This window comes from Phytophthora infestans, genomic scaffold, assembly GCF_000142945.1.
Source record: "Phytophthora infestans T30-4 supercont1.39 genomic scaffold, whole genome shotgun sequence".
Taxonomy (NCBI): Eukaryota; Oomycota; class Peronosporomycetes; order Peronosporales; family Peronosporaceae; genus Phytophthora; species Phytophthora infestans.
Genome location: NW_003303720.1, coordinates 1115584 through 1133400, shown reverse-complemented (window position 1 = coordinate 1133400; position 17817 = coordinate 1115584). Strand labels below are relative to the sequence as shown.

The window sequence follows — 17817 nt, the reverse complement described above, 5'->3', positions numbered from 1 at the left end:
CGAAGAAGTAGAAGAATGACAGCAACGCTATGGTAGCTCTGTAAGCAGTGACCGGCATGGTCTAGCTGTAACATTACAATGGAACTTCTATAACGTTAGCATTACCATCATACTCGACATCGCTCGTATGAACCATTTTTATAAAACCCGTTGTCGTTCTTTTTACATTTCAAACTTCATAAGCAATCAACTTCAACTGATGTACTTACGGACTAGTGACCTTGGCTAGCCACTGCGACAGGATAGCGTTGACGGCTTCAGGCTGCTCAAACAACACCCAGTGTCCGGCATCCTCGACCAGCTCCATTTGGAGGTTAGGAATCACCTTTGGCATCTCCTTAGCCATCTCTGGCTTGAGCACAGGGTCATCAGCTGCGCCGATGAACAGCGCAGGGTGCTCGATCGTTCCCGGGAGGTCCTTCTCCGTCTCGAAATCGATCTTCTTGGTCGCGTATACCCTGTTGGCACTCGTGAACTTGCTCTGCGTGTACTGGTCGATGTAGTACTGGAGATCGTCCTCCGACAGCATTTCCGTGCGCTCGTTGAAGATCACGTGGTCCACGTCGGTGTTGACAGCCTTAAGTAGCTCATGCAGCGGCAGAGCTTCCTCTTTTGGACCGTATTCTGTCTTGCGACGGAAGATAGCAGTCGCCAGACGACGTGGTGAAGCGTCTAGTGCCTTGCCAGAGCTCTCAGCATCCGCCAAGAACAGCTGGTACTTGAACTGAGGCATGTACTTGCACAGGTCCTCCAGCGACATATACTGCTTCCGTGGTGGCACGAACGGTGTACACACACCACACACAGCAAGTACGCGATCGGGATGGTACAGAGCCATCCTCCAGCTTGCATTTCCACCCCAGTCATGTCCGAGAATCACCGCCCTCTCGATCTTTAGCGCGTCTATTGAAAGGCACAGCGAACATGTCATTAGTCGTCGCATATCTAAGCTGTTCTTTTGTAGCATACCCAGCAAGGCAACGATGTCACTGGTGATGTTCTTCGTGCCGTATGCCACCAAGTCCTGCGGCGTCGAGCTCTGGCCGAAGCCACGGACATCAGGAATGATGAGGCGGTATTTCGGAGACAGCGCCTGGATTTGGTACTGCAATGCACACACACAGATCAGAAACACTGGAGCACGGCTTCGATATTCAGCGTTGGAGAAGCTTACCCGCCATCCAAACCAGAGGTCAGGCCATCCGTGCAGCATAACGACCGGAGGGCCATCTCTCGGACCAACATCCACATAGTGAATCCTGATGCCCTCGGACGTCGTCACGAAGCTGTGCGGCCATTGTTTCCACACGGACGAGTCCATGTGCTTGCGAGGATGCGCCATGTCGAGTCAACTTGCTGTAGACTTGGAAAATTGCCAACTGAGCTCAGCGACACACCGCCAAACAGCCTGATCGATCGATTACAGTACAGTCTGTAAGGTGGCACATGAGACTTTGGTGCTTTTAGGATTGTGCCGGGTAATCAACATTTCACGTCAAGTCATCAGGTTAGGCCGCTCAATTTTGTGATTCGACCCCGTAAACTTCTCACACTAAATTGATTCGCTGATGTCCTAAAGCACTCGCGACAGGAACTGCAGTCGGTTTACCGATCGTATTAGTTAAGTGAGCCATGAGCTTCCACACCTGAATTGATGCGCTGACGCACTATTAACTCTTTGAACAAGAAATGCAATCGATTGGCCAGTCCTGGCTGGACTCCTGCAGCCGTACTACGGCCCGTAGCTCGTCCAAACATTGAGATTGGAGGTGATGAAGACGATCGAGACGAGCATTGCTTACAACTTTGCGTTGAGATTGCTAACGCTCGCAATGTTCGCCAGCCACTCGGACAAGATCGCATTCACCTCTTCTTTCTGCTCCCACAGCACCCAGTGACCGGCATCTTCAATGACCTTCGTCTCCAAATTCGGGATTACCTTGGCCATGCCTCTCGCCATTTCAGGCTTGAGCACTGCATCTTTAGCAGCACCAATAAATAGAGATGGGTGCTTAATCACTTTGGGCAGGCCCCTCTCATTCTCAAAGTCGATCTTGCCCGTAGCATAAGTTTGGCACGTGCTAGCGAACTTACTGATGGAGTACTGCTCGACGTAGTAGTTCAGCTCAGCGTCGGATAGCAACGTCGAGCGCTGTGTGAACACCGGGTGGTCCGCGTCCGAGTCGACGGCCTTGAGCATCTTCGGTAGCGACATCCGGGACGCGCGAGGACCCATTTCCGACGGCTTACGGAGCATCGCAGTCAACAGACGACGCGGCGAGGCGTCAAGAACTTTACTCGAGACTTCGGTGTTGGCCAGGAACTGCTGGTACTTGAACTGTGGCACTTTCTCCACCACCACCTCCAAGGGCACGTAGGTTTTGCTGGGTGGGATGTACGGCGTGCAAACTCCACAGACAGCAATGACTCGTTCTGGATGATACAGACACGTTCGCCACACATGACTTCCACCCCAGTCGTGGCCGATAAAGACAGCCTTGGCAATATTGAGCTCATCTAAGCGGACAGCAATAAAAGGATAAGTTACAGTTTATGTTTACCACACGTTGAAGTTGTGACAAACCCAATAGTGCCATCAGGTCGTTGGAAATGTTCTTGGCTCCGTAAGCCTCGACGTTTGCTGGTGTCGAGCTCTGACCAAAGCCACGGACATCTACAGACAACAATGACATTAGCAAATAGCCAAAACTATAAATTTTGATCTGTTATTAAAACTATATTTTACCGGGTACAATGAGTCGATACTTGGGGCTTAGCGCTTGGATCTGGTGCTAGATTAAAAGCAAGACAGATTTCGTTCAATGCATGTACAGTTTGGTTGAAGGAAATGAATCGGGGATGCACGCACCCGCCAGCCGAACCAGAGATCAGGCCACCCATGTACCATCACGACAGGGAGGCCGTCGCGAGGGCCCACGTCGACGTAATACAGACGGATGCCCTCGGGTGTCTCCATGAAGGCATGAGGCCATTGCTCCCACACCGCCCTCTCCATTGCGCCAGTTCTCGAAATGAGCTTCAACGTATCAAGCGTTTCGTCAACCGAGTCCTCGTGTTGTGATTGGTCGTTAATTCATTTTTGTATCGCTTCAATAAACCCTGCAAGAAAGAAAGGTTTTATTAAAATCTGAAGGATGATTATTTAGAATTCACCGATATTTAGTAAATGTAAGAAAAAATGTGGGAAAAATGAGAAGATCACAAGGACATCTCGATTTCAAGGTATCGCAACTACAGTGGTCACCACGTTACTTGGTCTTCTTGCTCTTCTCAAACGCCTCCTTCTCGTACTTCTCGATCTTGCCCTTAAACAGTGTGGGCAACAGTGCCACAAACTGCAGCAAGAAGAGTACAGCAAAGCTGACTGCGTTGCTTCCACCTGAGGCCCCCGCAGCACTGTTGAGTGTCGCGCCAGTCGAAATGTGCAGGAAGTTGGCTGGGACCAAGCCAACCAACGTGGCCAGGAAGAAATACTTGAAGGGGACGCCCACAAGTGGACAGGCGATATTGACGAACCAATTGGGCAACAGGGGTGTGATCCTCAGAAATAGCAAGTAGTAGAAGAGGTTGCCTTGATTTTGGGCGATCTTCTCTTTGAAGCGGCCGATCATCCCAGCTAGCACTTTATTGAAGACGCCGCGGCCCAAGAAGTAGGACAGCATGAAGCACAGCGAAGCGCCCGTCGTGGCACAGAAAGCTACCAGAATCTGAGCCTGCACGAATGGATACATAGCTCCCGATAGGATGCTCAGCACGATGGGGCCGGGGATGGCAAACGTTTGCAACGCGATATATACGATACAGAAGCTTGAGAGCACGAAGGCGGCGTGATGCTCGCGATACTGGCTCGCACACTGCCACAGCCCCTGGACTGTGCCCATTTTATCATTGCGTCCATTCAACCAAGTGGGCAGAACGCCACGGATCACGTAGGATACGGAAATGGCCTCGCACTCGGAGCTGCAGTTTCGACGTTGCAGATTGCAAGTTGTGGCACGTTAGAAATGAGCTCATGCGCTTGTAGATAGATACAGCAGCACGTACAACTCAGCTTCAGGGGCGTTTTGGAAGAGCACATAGATGCCCGTGATGGCGCCGACGACGAGTAGCGCGAGTAGTGCCACCTGCGAGAACGACGTCTGGGTCTCCATTGTTACTGACGTGGCAGAAAACTACGTCAAAGTGCAAACTTGAGCTTGAATCCACTTAAGTACGATCGAAATCTATTTAAGTACGATCTGGCAGCTTGTAATTTACAAGTTGTAAATACCTGTATTTTAGGTCTGCGAGTTTGTAAATAGCAGGAAATTTGAACGCGAGTGAATACATGAGATAAGCCCAGGGGGTTGTTGCTGCAACCTGCCAGCAAAAGATCTCACCAGCACCAGGATTCTTGAAAAGCAGAAAATCCAGGATAGGTGCGATGAAACTGAGTTTCGAATCAAAGTTTTGATTGGTGGGGGTTCGACGATTGAAATGTACGAAAATGGTCAAAAGAAGCAGCCACGCTATTAATATCCATGACCTGCACAGTACTGGAGCACTTTCCGAAAAGATCAAGAATTCAGAAACGATTCACATCTACTACATTGTATCACTAGTAATTTTTTATAGATCTCGGCCTTAAACTTAAAAGAAATAGTAACTATTACAACGCTCATGTTCTTGCGTAGTTACGAATTTTACAGTACAGATTGTACAACAGTATTTGTACATGTAAGAAAAACTTCGAGCTAGGTCGCAATACAAATACAGTTTTTTCGAATTGGGCCTTTTCGAGTTTTGATAGGTAAAATTTAATTTATAAAATGTCTTTCCGGTGTCTGTATCAACTATGAATCGCCTCATCAATGATAGAAGGGATGCACTACTGGACAACGTGTGCCTGGATTCACTGGATAAATTTGTGAGGATAAACATTCTATCTTCGAATACAATTTATTAAATAAATATATATAGTCCACAGAAGCCGTGTCGGCAGCACAATGTGCTTTTCTTGGGCTTCCCGCAGATCCATTTTGCAACTGTTTCTTTTATTCGTTGTAGCCAAATTGGTTAAGAACACCCTCCTACTTGATGAAGAATGGTCTGGCGACTGCTTTAGATCAGCGGCGCCAAATAATTGTGTACGCGAAAGTATTGCTCAATGACCGAATTTGCACAACACACCTCAAAATTCTCGGTGGCAATTCGTATTAGAGATGACTTTTATACTGCAACAGAAAGTAAGACAACATAGAAGACCCCCTTCATCAGATCAGCTTTTATAACTGGTATCTACCGGCTGCGCTCAACTGTGGCCGGTACATGTACAGCGTACTTTAGTACAATGCGCGACTTTTTTTTTGCTATCATTTTCTGTGTTTGTGAGCAAATGCTCGAGCTTTAATGCTTATCAAGGGCGTCTGAACAAGACGCCGATTACATGGAACGAACAAAACAACAGCAAGGACCGAGAATCTATTTGTCAGCAACTTACGAATTCATCATACTCACCAGAATTTTTTTTGCCGGTGACACGAATATTGACCCAGGTTACACTACGCGTTTCGATCTACACAGTAACGTGGAAATAATCCAGTGTGGGCTGCCCATGCCTCTATGAGGCATTCCCAGTACATGTAAAACGTTACATGTACTAAGTACATTGTACTTGTATTCGAAGCATTTTTCTCACAGTTCGATTGAATATTGTACTGTACTTGTATTCGAAGTTTTTTCTCACAGTTCGAACTTCAAGTCCCGCAGGCGAATGCTACTTTTCAACGAATGCTGAATCACCATTGCTGATCATCAGCCTGATACACTGTGCAGCTTGAAGGGACTGACTGTCAGTCTGACAACCTTGACGTGGCTCATTTCCTCTTCGGCATCAAGCTGCTCAAATCCAATAAATATCAAGATGACACTCTCTCGTCTAGAACAGCACATGCAATCGAAGTTCACGGCTCACCGAGTCTTAAACTACACGCCGGAAATGATACAGAACACTAAGGTAGCTACGGGGATCACGATGGCGTACCTTATCCAAGAGATAGGCGAAGGCATCTTTGAGGACGAAACTCGATTGGTGCTGGTCATGGGCTACGAATATCGAAAGGAGGAGTGGGCCCCACTCGTCGATGGCTTGCTCACTCAATGGGAGCAGAGTGCCTCTGGCAAGAAACTCAAGATCCTCACATTGGACAACCGAGGCGTTGGTGGTACGGATGCCCCCTGGGGCAAATACTCAACGTCGGGTATGGCTCAGGACACTTGGCACTTTTGGACGCCATTGGCTGGGAGACTGCTCACATCGCTGGAATTAGTATGGGAGGTATGATCTCTCAGGAGATTGCGCTGGCTGCTCCGGAGCGGCTGCAGTCTCTGTTCCTCTTGGTGACTAGTCCGGGGTCCTTCACGCCTGAAGCTTCTGCATACCCTGCGATCATCACGACGCTGGTCTCTTCGGACATGGACAAGGTCACGAACGCTATGTTGTCTTTCCTGTATCCGGAATCATTCTTGGCTTGCAGGAATGGAGATAGCGGTACTATGCACGACGTGTTCTTCAAGTACCACAAGGAGGTGGCCGCCACGCTGGGAGCCCCGTCATCGTCTGGTGCTCTCGGCCAAACAGCAGCGCTGGTGCTTCACAGCGTCTCGGACAAGAAGCTGCACAAGATCCGTGACGCTGGTTTTCCGATCCTTATCGTCGGAGCGAGGCAGGATCGGTGCATCAACGTGTCGCACTCACTTCACTTTAGCGAAGTACTTGCGAGTGATCATACTAGGATGGTGATGTATGAAGATGCTGGTCACGCTTGCTTTTTGCAGCATATTGATGAGATTTCCGACAACATTCTGGATGTAGTGCAGAGTACGAAATTGCCCGCGCCTGCCAGCTAACTGGACAACATAGCTGATGCGATTAAGCTGTTATCGGTTAGTCCTCTGTACAAAGATCGACAAAGTGAACAGCGACATTGGTAAGACCGGTACTGATGTTTCGATTAATGGTTGTGACGCAGCAAGACGTTGAATGAGTACTTAAGGAAAATTAGAGCTTATACAGCGCTTTCGGTTTACTAGTCGTACTGTTAGAAGTTCCGGACCAAAGTTTCCGTTCTGGCCTAATCAGGCATCATATCCGTCCTCTCGGTCATTTAAAGGCAAAGTTGTGGAACTCGAGCACTTGAAGTCATAGGTGTATTGTCCATTTCTGCTTGGAGTTGATATTGTAGTGTCCACATTTGACTGTATATGGTAGAGCACGCATTGCTTTCATTACGAAATTCACAAGGGTGGCGACGCTCGCCTCATGGTTTCGATAACCTCGTCAGCGATTTCATCTGCGTACTGGCAAATAGCACCGTGGCCTCCAGTATCGAAGAACAGTGTGTGCACGTGCTCACCACTTAGATGCTCCTTAAGGACGATAGACTCGGCTGCTGGAATAACGTCGTCCAACATCGCACTGACGATTAGAATCGGGAATCCAGCATCGTCCATGTCGTGCAGCCTCTCGTCCGATACGAAGTGTGTCTGAACTGCTGCCGTCTGGCCCATGACGCCACTGAGACTCGGTTCAGGCCATTTCTTCAGTTGCAACTCGTACATGCGCGCAATTGCAGAGCGCACACTCTCGCCTGTTTCAGCTATCCTCGTTGTGGCGACGTACTCCTGCGGGAACAGTGTGTCCACCATGCTGTTCGCCTTCGCTGGAACAGAATTAAACGAAAAAGTTTTGCGAACCATCAGACCCAGCGACCGTCCACTCGCCTTGTATCTGTCGCGGCTGGTGGAAACCAGCGTTAGTGAACGCACTCGACGGAGATCGAGTAGTGCCAGCTCTTGTGCAACCATGCCGCCCATGCTGCAGCTCAAGGTTAAAAAACGTCAGTCACAAACTAGAGTCAGCTACACACTCAGAAGAGCAAACACACCTGCCACCAACAATGTGTGCAGAACGCCAGCCGATGTGGTCCATCAATGCGAGAATGTCCTCCGCCATGGTGCGTGTCGAGTACATGCCGAAGGGTGCGTCCGTTCCGCCAAAGCCGCGATTGTCCAGTACCAAGATGCTGAGGCCCACACCGCGCTGCTTCTGGTTCCACTTGGGCAAGAACGAGTCGATAAAGTGCGCCCACGTGTCCTTGGGCTGCATGAAGCCTGCAACCAGCACCACCTGTTCCACGCCCACAGACGCGTTCATTGGTGGCAACTCCAGCACGGCATAGCTGACTGTGATTCCTGTCGAGATGAACGCCTGTTTTGCGACGCCCTCGCCAAAATACTTGGGTGCAGCGTAGAGTGCCTCCACTTGACGTTGCGTGTGAATGCCCGGAGAGGACACAACCTCGGGCTCGAACGGCATTACTGGAAATGTGGTGCTGTCTTTTGGCGCAAATCTCAAAGTGACTGCGCAAACATTAATGGCCACGCGCTTTCGGACCGTCTGTCGCCTTTTCGTTTGCGCGATGTGACCTGATATTAATAACGGTCTTCCGCCCTTCAGCGGCCCTCAAGCCTGGAGGGCATACACTGTACGAGTGTCGACTATTTGAGTCTGTGCGCGCGACGTGGAGAGCTGAAAAATACCATAGCCTCGAGGAGTCTGGGAAGTTTAGAGTCTGTATCAGAAAAAAGTGTTGCCTCTGTTGCAGTGAGGATGGGGATGGGTAGCCTGAGTACTATCACAAGAAATAAAAACAATGACAGCCCAAGCAGCATGAAGCATTCCGAGCCACGATAAGGATGTGCGACGACGGCAACTTGTCTTACCTGCACTAATGTGAAAGGGTTGATTTTACTGTGATAGCATGAGTAATAGCCCACTGTCATCCTTGAAACCTGATTTTCATTCCATGTTCGCCATTTCGCTAGACGTGCACTGCTTCTACCCGTCAAAAGATATCTAAGGGCCGATTTCTTGCAAGTGGATGAGAGTTAAGGTGGATGGTACTTTTTGTGCTTGATTCGGCTAAGAGCAAACTTAACCCCTTCAACCCGGTAGCTGTATAAGCTGCGTTTGAAATCAGCTGTTACGCTGTATATACAGCGTAGTGGTTTTATACCTAAATAAACTATACTTGTTTCTGACAGATTCACAAGGTATACAAAAGCGAAGATTAAAATTTGAGAGCCGGAAAATGTATCTTCCTACAGATGAGTCTAAAGAGAGAGAGAAAGGCCGCTTCTAATTTCTCGATTTTTTTTTGATATTATAAGTGCCAGGTTTGGCACAGTCTTTCGAAGCAGTATACTTTTTGGGAGGTAAATTTCGCGCCCTTTTCGCAAGCTTGAGCGCCAGTCAAAGATTTTCTGCGGTGGACAACAAGCGGTTGAGAACTCGTGATGGTGGGGACCCGCGAAACATCTCGAGGGAGTTGTTCTGGCGGAGCAACTCCGGTACCTGTGCCCGTGCGGGGGGCTGACAGCTTCCGCGTACTCTGGGCTGGCCTTAAGTCGGCTGGGTGGACCGCGAAGCCACCATCAAGCCGAAGCCTAAATCATTTCTGGAAGTACATCAAGCCAGGCGGTGATCCCAGTGGAAAAGAGGGAGTGGACTACTTTCTTGGAGAGCAAGCTCTATTACTGTACTCTCGAGAAGGTTTGCCATACTTTGAGTTGTTTTGGTTAGTCTTTATTGACGTTGCTAGTTGTATTACATTTGTGTATAGTGGTGAAGAGAAATCACGAAGCTCAACTCCAGCAAGAGCGACAAATCGCAGAGGCGGATAAAGGTGTTTCTCCTTCTGCGGCTTCTTCTGCGTCAGCCGCTGTTCCTGTTGCTACAGCTCCTGTCGATGCTGCTGCTGACCAGCAACTTGGAACGCTACCTGAACACCCAGCACCAGGTGATGTGGTCGCTGAGAGTGCGATATCCGCACCTGTGCCAACTACTCCAGGTAATGTTGCCTCGCGCTTTGTACATTTGATATGCTGTATCTAATGATGTATAAGCTCTTTTTGCTGTATCAGCCGTCATGGCTGATACAGCTGTATCAGCCGTCATGGCAAGTGCAGTCAGCGACTCCCGGTCGGCGCAACCTCCCCCAAGGCGTGTAGCTTTGTCAAATACTCCAGGTGATGTTGCATCGCGCTTTGTATATTTGAAATGCTGTATCTAATGATATATAAGCTCTTTTTGCTGTATCAGCCGTCATGGCAAGTGCAGTTAGCGACTCCCGGCCGGCTCAACCTCCCCCAAGGCGTGAAACTTCGTCAGCACCTTCGACTTCCGTGTCCCGTGCGCCAGGTGAGGAACAATTCAGTCGATTCTGCGCTACGATGCACTGCTAACTCGTTATTCAATGCTGACTGTGTGCTACCGTTAGCCAATGCTAGTAGCAAACCAAGCGGCTGTCGCAACAATGATAGCGACTTGCAGCAACCGAGACGACACCATAGTCCTCTTCCTGCTCGTGGAGAAGATGAAGAATCGAAAGAAGAGAGTCGTACTGGCGATTTGGGTAGGATTACTTTCTTGAGTTGGATATACATCGTACATCATACATCGTATGCCTAACACGTACATTATGCTGTATTATTTGGTGTATTAGGTACCCACGACGTCGTTGACATGCTAGGTGACGGTGACGACGACTTGAACGCACCTGAAGGCAGTGATGATACCTACTGTGTGCTAGACTCGGGGACCGAATCAGAGGAGATAGACCTGGACGATTTGGATGTCAGTGACGCTGACTCGTCAGGATCAGATACGATCGATGAAGAGGACGATGACATGTATGCAAAGGAAGAACGCCATTTTGCAGACAGTTTTCTCAACTCAATCGGTGGCCACGACAGCGTTCTGGCTGGTGATATCATCGGACCTGCACTGAAAGATCTCGGTACTACTGGATGGCATGATCCCGAGACGCCCAATGTCACGCAATATCTGCAAACACCGTACACTCCTGTTCCATCTAGCGACGAGTATCCAGATCTGATGGGTGAACGCGGTGGACCGACTGAAGAGGCTTTGAAGCGTGGAGCGTCGCCTATCGCACTATTCTTCATGTTCATCCCAGTGGCGCTGTGGCAGCATATAGCAGAGTGCAGCAATCTTTACATGCATGAGCAGCTAGATGCCCGTGTGGATGCCTATTTTGAGAGAAAGGAACAGCAAGCACAGAAGGCGCGACGAGCTGGACGCGCAGTACAACAAGAAAAGAACAAGACAAGACGAGATGTACGCCAAGAGTTCCATTCGGTGAAGCCGATAATGCCGCACGAGCTGTGCGTCTACATCGGCCTGTTGATAGCTCGAACAATCATGCCAAATCGCGAAAAACTAGCGAACCACTGGAGGCTGTCAGAGCAAGGGGCACTTCCAAGAGGCACATTTGGGAAATTTCTCTCACGAGATCGATTCATGCAACTCACTCAAAATCTCCACTTCACGAGCAACCAAGACCCACGTGCAAAAACCGATCGCGTATGGAAAATTCGCTCTGTAGTGAACGTGTTGCAGCAGACGTTTGTGCAGTACTTCAATCCTCCAGCAGAGCTTTCGTTTGATGAAGCCATGCTACCGAATAGAAGCTCGTTCAATCGGACAAGAGTGTACATGAAAGATAAACCCCACAAATGGGGTACAAAGCTTTTCATGCTCTGTTGTGCTGTGTCCGCTTATTGTATTCGGTAAGAATGCTGTCTTCGTTCTGCTGTATGCGTTTACTTATGATCTGTATGCTGTGTGACAATGTACAGCTTCGAGGTGTACTGCGGCAAGAAGCAGCACATTGCGGAGTCAGGTGCTGTGGACATGAAGTCCGGCCCTGCTGCCGTTGTTCGTAACCTGAAAGCTGTGTTTGGAGATAAGCCTCCAGAGAAAGCGATGCGACTTGTCGTTGTCGATCGGTTCTACACGTCTATTGTGCTAGCCGTACAGCTACTGCTCATGGGGTTTTACACAATTGGTACAATCATGACAAACAGAAGAGGCTTCTGCAAGGCGGTGGTGTCTAGCAAGAAGACTAGGCCGAAGGGTATCCCGAGAGGAGCGCTCACGTTTGCTCGGTCTAAGCATGTAAAAAAGATGACTTCGATATGCTGGTGGGACAGCAAACCTGTGCATTTCCTATCGGTTGGTGGAAACCTGGAGCTAGACCGTGTGGTTAGAAGGGAGAAGACCGGAGAACAGAATGAAGTGGCGTGCCCCAAGGTCATCAAGGACTACCATAAGTTTATGGGCGGAGTTGATGTGCACGATCAACTCCGCCTGCAACGGTACTCCGTTCAGCGTTCGATCACATTCCGGAAATACTATAAGTCACTGTTCCTGGGGCTGGTTGATCTCGCGATTACAAACGGGTACATCGTGCACAAAGCATATTGCAAGCAGAGGCAGATTCGAGCGATGACACACGCGCAATACATGTGCAAGCTGCACAAGCAACTGATCACACTTTCCGTGGAGGATATGTACGAAGAGAACACTTTCAGCACAGGTAAGCACTATTTGGTTGACATGCTGTATGTACTGTTAACATTAACGTGTATATACAGATGGCTACACTTCAGTCGAGGAGCGCGAGTCCGTCGATGCCAGCGGACACGTGCCGAAACTAAATGAAGAGTGGCGAGACCATTCCGGACAGAGGAAGCGAGTGCAGAAGAACTGCAAGGTATGCACAATTTTGACCGAAGATGGCAAGAGGGGGGCCACCACAACGTACTATTGCGATGGGTGTGACTTTCCGGGGCCAATATACTTGTGCACGAAGCCGAAGTGGCCAATGAAGGGTACAATCAAGAGCTGTTGGGACGTGTGGCACAATGAATACAAGAACGGCGCTGAAATTCCAGCGCACAAGAAGGGTAAGATCCGAGTGCGCGCGGCAAAGACTACAGGATCTCCTGGCAAGTCTCCTGCCAAGCGCCGCCGTGCCGCTGCTGCCTCCCCAGGATAAATTCTGTGTGATCAATGAAGTAGCTTCACTATTTGCGTCTCTCTTGATGTTGCGACTGCCATCCCGTCTTTATCCACGTTTTGGAGGTGTGTGGATGCACTTGTTTGATGACAAGGAGTATGTTAGAAAGTTTGTATGCACGGCAGTCTCGACATCAGTTGATTGCAGGAAAATGGCACTGCATTTCAGTATGCCAGTGCAGACGCCCTGTTTGTGACACATTTTTCACATTATTAGAGATTTTTTCTGCTACCCAAGTGGCACACACCACACTACAAGCTGTATATATACAGCGCAATCCCCCCATGATATACAGCTTAATCAGTGCTCGAGATGACTTGATCATTTTTACCCGCCTATCTTCTAATCCTTTCCCGCGTTTGTATACAATTTCCTATATGTTAATGCGATGTATATACAGCGTTAGGGTGTGGAAAATCAGCCGGGTTGAAGGGGTTAAAACTGGTGGATGGCCTTAGTGGCTAAGGTTGAAGGAGGGGTGGTTGACATCTAATATTAGCTTATAACTGCGATGTATCACTTTGATCGCTTTGCATTTGTTCTATTGCACTATCGCAACAAAATGCGCACACCCAGCGAGATCATAGCGATCACTCGTCGTCTTCGCGATCGAGCCAACGTCCAATGGCGATAGATTGACAGGGGACCGTTGGTTGCTGATGTGGACTGAGTGCTTCAGGAGACTTGATGGAATGAGCTGTATAAACTCAATGTGTCGTTCTATCCCGTCAGGTATGTCTCTCCTCCCGTCCACCTTCCGTCCACGGCCACCAACCCTATGCCATATGGATCCAAGTGAAATGATTGGGCCATGGAAGCATAATCCACCGTTATTTTTTGGCTAAGAACGGCCCTAAGCCTGAGCAAGCGCGTGTCAGATGAGATGAGCTTCTTCTCGAACATAATATGTTTCATAAAGCTTTCGATAAAAGCTTGAACGAGTACAGTACCCCACAACTGTGCGAATCCAGCTGCTGGAATTTCCTACTGACACTTCTTTTCTACAATTTCTCCCGAACGTCCGTCCATGACGGATTGCACATCTTGAATTGCTGTAATGCCCTTTCGGCGCGCATGCCATTGAACAACACAAGGAACTATTGTACACTTCCACAACATGTACCATAATATCTACAATCCGAGTACACTGTCCCACACCATAGTGGATCCACAATGTGGAATTGGATATCTCAGATATAAACTGCTTCTAATCGACAGACTGCTCCATCTCGTACCTGCACATGGTGTCCGCAATTAACCCTTTAGAACCTGAGAGTTAGAGTCCCCGCAGGGGCTTAAAAAATTGCAGTCGCTTACTGACAGAAAGTACCATTCCAAAAGACGCGCACAGTAGCACGATGTGGTCGAGTCCCTCACGGTGTCTCTAAGATGGTCAATTGATCTCCTCTTCAAAGAACCCAGAGGCTGGGCGACGTGCTGAGTGCTTTAAATCTTCTGGGAGACTCCCTCTACCTGCAGCACCTCCATTCCCCCCCCCTGCGATCTCAAAGTCTTGTTGGCAATGGATATTGAGCTGCTCTTATCAGACTGGGAGAAAATCGTGGATGGGCCCCCAGGTGCGGAAGAGCGAGACGACGCAAGCGACGAAGATCTATATTTTAGCCGCAGCATTCTTAACACGCTGCTTCGGTGGTTAAATCCTCGCCTCTCGTAAAAAGTGGTCCCTGGCATAGCATTACGCGAGCTCAATGCCTACATAGGGCTCGAGATTGTCACTAGCGTATGCCCTTCGAACCACCTGCGTGATTATTGGTCGTCGAACGAGCTGTATGGACACCAGCTTTTCCGAGAAACAATACAACTTGATTTTTTTCTTGGGATCCAGTCCGCCTTGACGCTGCATCCTGTTGATACTGTACCCGAAGAAGTCAAGGTAAGAGATCCGTTATGGCATTGTCGAAGCATTTCGAACAACATTTTGAGGAAATGCGCCACTTTCGCAGTTCCAAATGGAGTATCTGCGCTGGTGAGAGCTCAATTCAAACTAAAGCTCGATCTGCAGCGAGAACTTTCATCCCCTCGAAGGCCGACAAGTATGCAGTACGATTTTACGCATTTGTCGAGTGGATAACGCTATAAGTTCACGGTCTGTTCGACAATGGGAGTGGCAGCACTGTCGCAACGGGCATTTAGAACGCTACACCGCAATTTTTGCAGAGCTTCGGGGAGTTACGGCAACAAGATGTGATCAAGCCGGGCTAGACTCTAAGAGCCCTACCGCACTTTTGGTAGCGATGTTGTTTCAACAGAATCATCAACTGCTTTCTCCGAGTGGTAAACGACTTGTTGCCAAGGATTCCTACTATACAAGGCATACAATGGCGAGGCATGTGCTTGGTTGACTTTGGGTGAGACGAGAGTGATTGGAACATGCAAATTAAATTATGGGGATACTTTTTCTCGACCTGCGGTTGAGTCGGTTCTGGAGGTGAACGATGCTGAGCGGTACTGCTGGAAGTTAGTTGCGGCACATAACTTGGTTGAAGATGTGAAAGAGGAGGTCCACTAGCTGAGCTAGAAGGGCTTGAGTAAGGCACAAAAACCTTGCTTTGAACCACCACACGTTCGCTCGCCTAACGCAGGGTGTATTGTATTTCGTGACAAGAGAGTAGTTGTCTTCTACACGAATGATTTGGCTGCGATACCGTCTGCTGATGTACTCGATGGTAGTACTACTGAAGCTCAGAATTGCTGCCTTGGAGTGGGCTTTGTTCAAAAATGGACTGGGCCGGATATATTCCGACGAGCAGCGATTCCGGCTCCAGCTCAAGTCTGGGCGTACAATGTTTTCTTGAATGCTGATGATCGGTTTGATCAAATCCGCAGCACCAATCCTACACGTCTACGGGAGCTCCGCCTGAACGTGAGCATTTTAACATGGCTTCTTGACATTGCAGTCCACAATGCCTTTGCAATGTATCAAGTTATCGAGCATGGCGAGAGTAACATCCAATCAATTCGAGCAGCATAGGAGAAAATTGTCAACAGGATAGTATCAGCACTGCAGCAGCATAAGCACTCACTTCAGCGGCGAGCGACTTGCTGAGAGACAATAGAAGATATTATCGGGAGCGATTCGTCTCATCACATGCTAACGCGCAGTCGCAGCAAGCTACTTTGCCGCTTGTGCGCATTGCGGGGTGGCAAAATCGAGTCAAATAAGCGTGCACTCGTTGTCGGCTTGGATATCACGTCGAATGATTCATGGCGATGCATTATAAGCACGTGATGGCTAAAAGCACTGCCGTTATGAAGGCACTTGACGCTGCCATACGTACAGCAAGTGAAATGCTCAAAGCCAACACCAGACAGCGACAGAGCACGAGCATTAGCGATGCAAATGAAATTGAGCTGCCACAATTAGTGCTATAAGTACCATCACCTTGGCAGCAAAAGAGAGCGAGGAGGATTCCAGCAAGTAAGTCACAAGTTAGTCGAACACCACCACACCTGCACATAAATACAATACCGTACTAACACTAATAATCTAGTCGTGACAGCGTGCTCTAATCTCCCTCATGACACACTTTGGAGCACGAACGATGCGCGCTTTGACCAGATTGCCAAACGTTAGATACACATAGTGCTGGCACATTGCTCGTCAAATTGTTTTCAATCCTCGCTGTCCACATCGTTGCGGAGCTTGTCGCCGTGCTCGATTAGCACCGTCTGTATTGCTTCCCATTCGCATGGTGTTCACTACACAGCCCGCGAATATCCGAGCTACTGTCGCTGTCGCTGATGTCGCTCATTTTGGCAATGTCTTCTCCCCCAGCCCATCTTCAGTGGGCCTGACACGTGGCCTTGTGGCTTACTCTGATTTGATAGTTGCTTCGTGGCAAATATTTGATTGGTTGTGTTGAAGGCCCCCAGTGGCCCTTTAGCAACAGTTCGGGTCCTAAAGGGCTAAGGGAATCATGCACCATGAAGAAAAAAAAAGCTTGTACCGGAAAGAGTTCGTTCCGTGAGTGGTATCAACTAGTAGAACCTCTGGAAAACTAGTAGAACCTCTGGAAAACTAGAAGAGTGAGCACATGTGCGGTGCTTGGATAGCGATACACCGAGCAATTTTTGTAAACGTCATTGCGAAAGCGCCAAAGCGGCTCGCGTATACTGATATATATCTTTTTAAATGAGACCCCGTAAAACAAATTGATGCTAGCTAATCATTTGTTGAAGTGCGATTTTTGCACGCCGTTAAATAGCGGGACGTCTTCTTTATACAATGTGGGTCTTAAATATTTTTTTTCATTCAGCCGTTTTCGAGAAAAGCGACTTTGAAAAAGTTCCCCCCGGCCTTGCTAAAAACGTTTTAAATATTTTATTGGCCAGCGTAATGCAAAATTTCAAGTGGGATCGATTATAGCGCTCAATTTGCTGTCCTTCGGTGTTAAATCTGGTACTGAAGTTTTGAATCTTCAGAAATCAAAAGTACATTTTGTTTTTGGACATTTGGCAACTAGAACCATTTTGAGCTACGCTGGAGAATCGTACTCGTGTTCTTCCTGAAGCAAGGATTATCCCGTTTCTTTGCAAGGGCGTTTCTTGGTGCGCGACACAGACCACCCGTCAGCAACCTTACTACTAGCCGGGACAGTTTCCTGGCCATCGCGTCCATCTGTTTGTGTAGCCTCCCCGGCAGTCTCAGTCACTCCGGTAGTCTCTTTTGCACGCTTTGCTGTTGCGATGACAGCTTCGCGCTCTCTCTTCTTCTTTTTGAACGCAGTCTGACAATCTTTCTGAATATGCTTTGCTCTGCGCGTGTCCTCATCGTTCGGCGGGTCGAATAATGGATCATTTTGGCTTTTCAAGAACAAATGGGCGGACCTTATTGTAGATGGTCTGAAGCTTC

The 17817-nt window shown here is 48.6% G+C and overlaps 5 protein-coding genes across 5 annotated transcripts; 1 reads left to right on the top strand and 4 right to left on the bottom strand.

Annotated features, from left to right (window-relative positions):
• Positions 1–205: 205 nt before the first annotated feature.
• Positions 206–1342, bottom strand: PITG_15956 (epoxide hydrolase, putative; the record flags this gene model as incomplete). The annotated part of the gene is made up of 3 exons (XM_002898125.1): positions 206–903; positions 970–1105; positions 1175–1342. 3 exons carry the CDS (start codon positions 1340–1342, stop codon positions 206–208), a joined length of 1002 nt encoding a protein of 333 aa, XP_002898171.1.
• A 305-nt stretch (positions 1343–1647) lies between these two features.
• Positions 1648–3022, bottom strand: PITG_15955 (epoxide hydrolase, putative; the record flags this gene model as incomplete). The annotated part of the gene is made up of 4 exons (XM_002898124.1): positions 1648–2517; positions 2585–2674; positions 2747–2792; positions 2870–3022. 4 exons carry the CDS (start codon positions 3014–3016, stop codon positions 1799–1801), a joined length of 1002 nt encoding a protein of 333 aa, XP_002898170.1.
• Positions 3023–3202: 180 nt separating this feature from the next.
• Positions 3203–4172, bottom strand: PITG_15954 (SNARE associated Golgi protein, putative; the record flags this gene model as incomplete). The annotated part of the gene is made up of 2 exons (XM_002898123.1): positions 3203–3981; positions 4066–4172. The coding sequence occupies 2 exons, from the start codon at positions 4170–4172 to the stop codon at positions 3270–3272; spliced, it is 819 nt and encodes a 272-aa protein (XP_002898169.1).
• Positions 4173–5923: 1751 nt separating this feature from the next.
• On the top strand, positions 5924–6909 carry PITG_15953 (serine protease family S33, putative; the record flags this gene model as incomplete). Its single annotated transcript, XM_002898122.1, has 2 exons — positions 5924–6221; positions 6272–6909. 2 exons carry the CDS (start codon positions 5924–5926, stop codon positions 6907–6909), a joined length of 936 nt encoding a protein of 311 aa, XP_002898168.1.
• Positions 6910–7296: 387 nt separating this feature from the next.
• PITG_15952 (serine protease family S33, putative) lies at positions 7297–8377 on the bottom strand (the record flags this gene model as incomplete). The annotated part of the gene is made up of 2 exons (XM_002898121.1): positions 7297–7789; positions 7947–8377. 2 exons carry the CDS (start codon positions 8375–8377, stop codon positions 7297–7299), a joined length of 924 nt encoding a protein of 307 aa, XP_002898167.1.
• Between the last annotated feature and the right edge of the window lie 9440 nt (positions 8378–17817).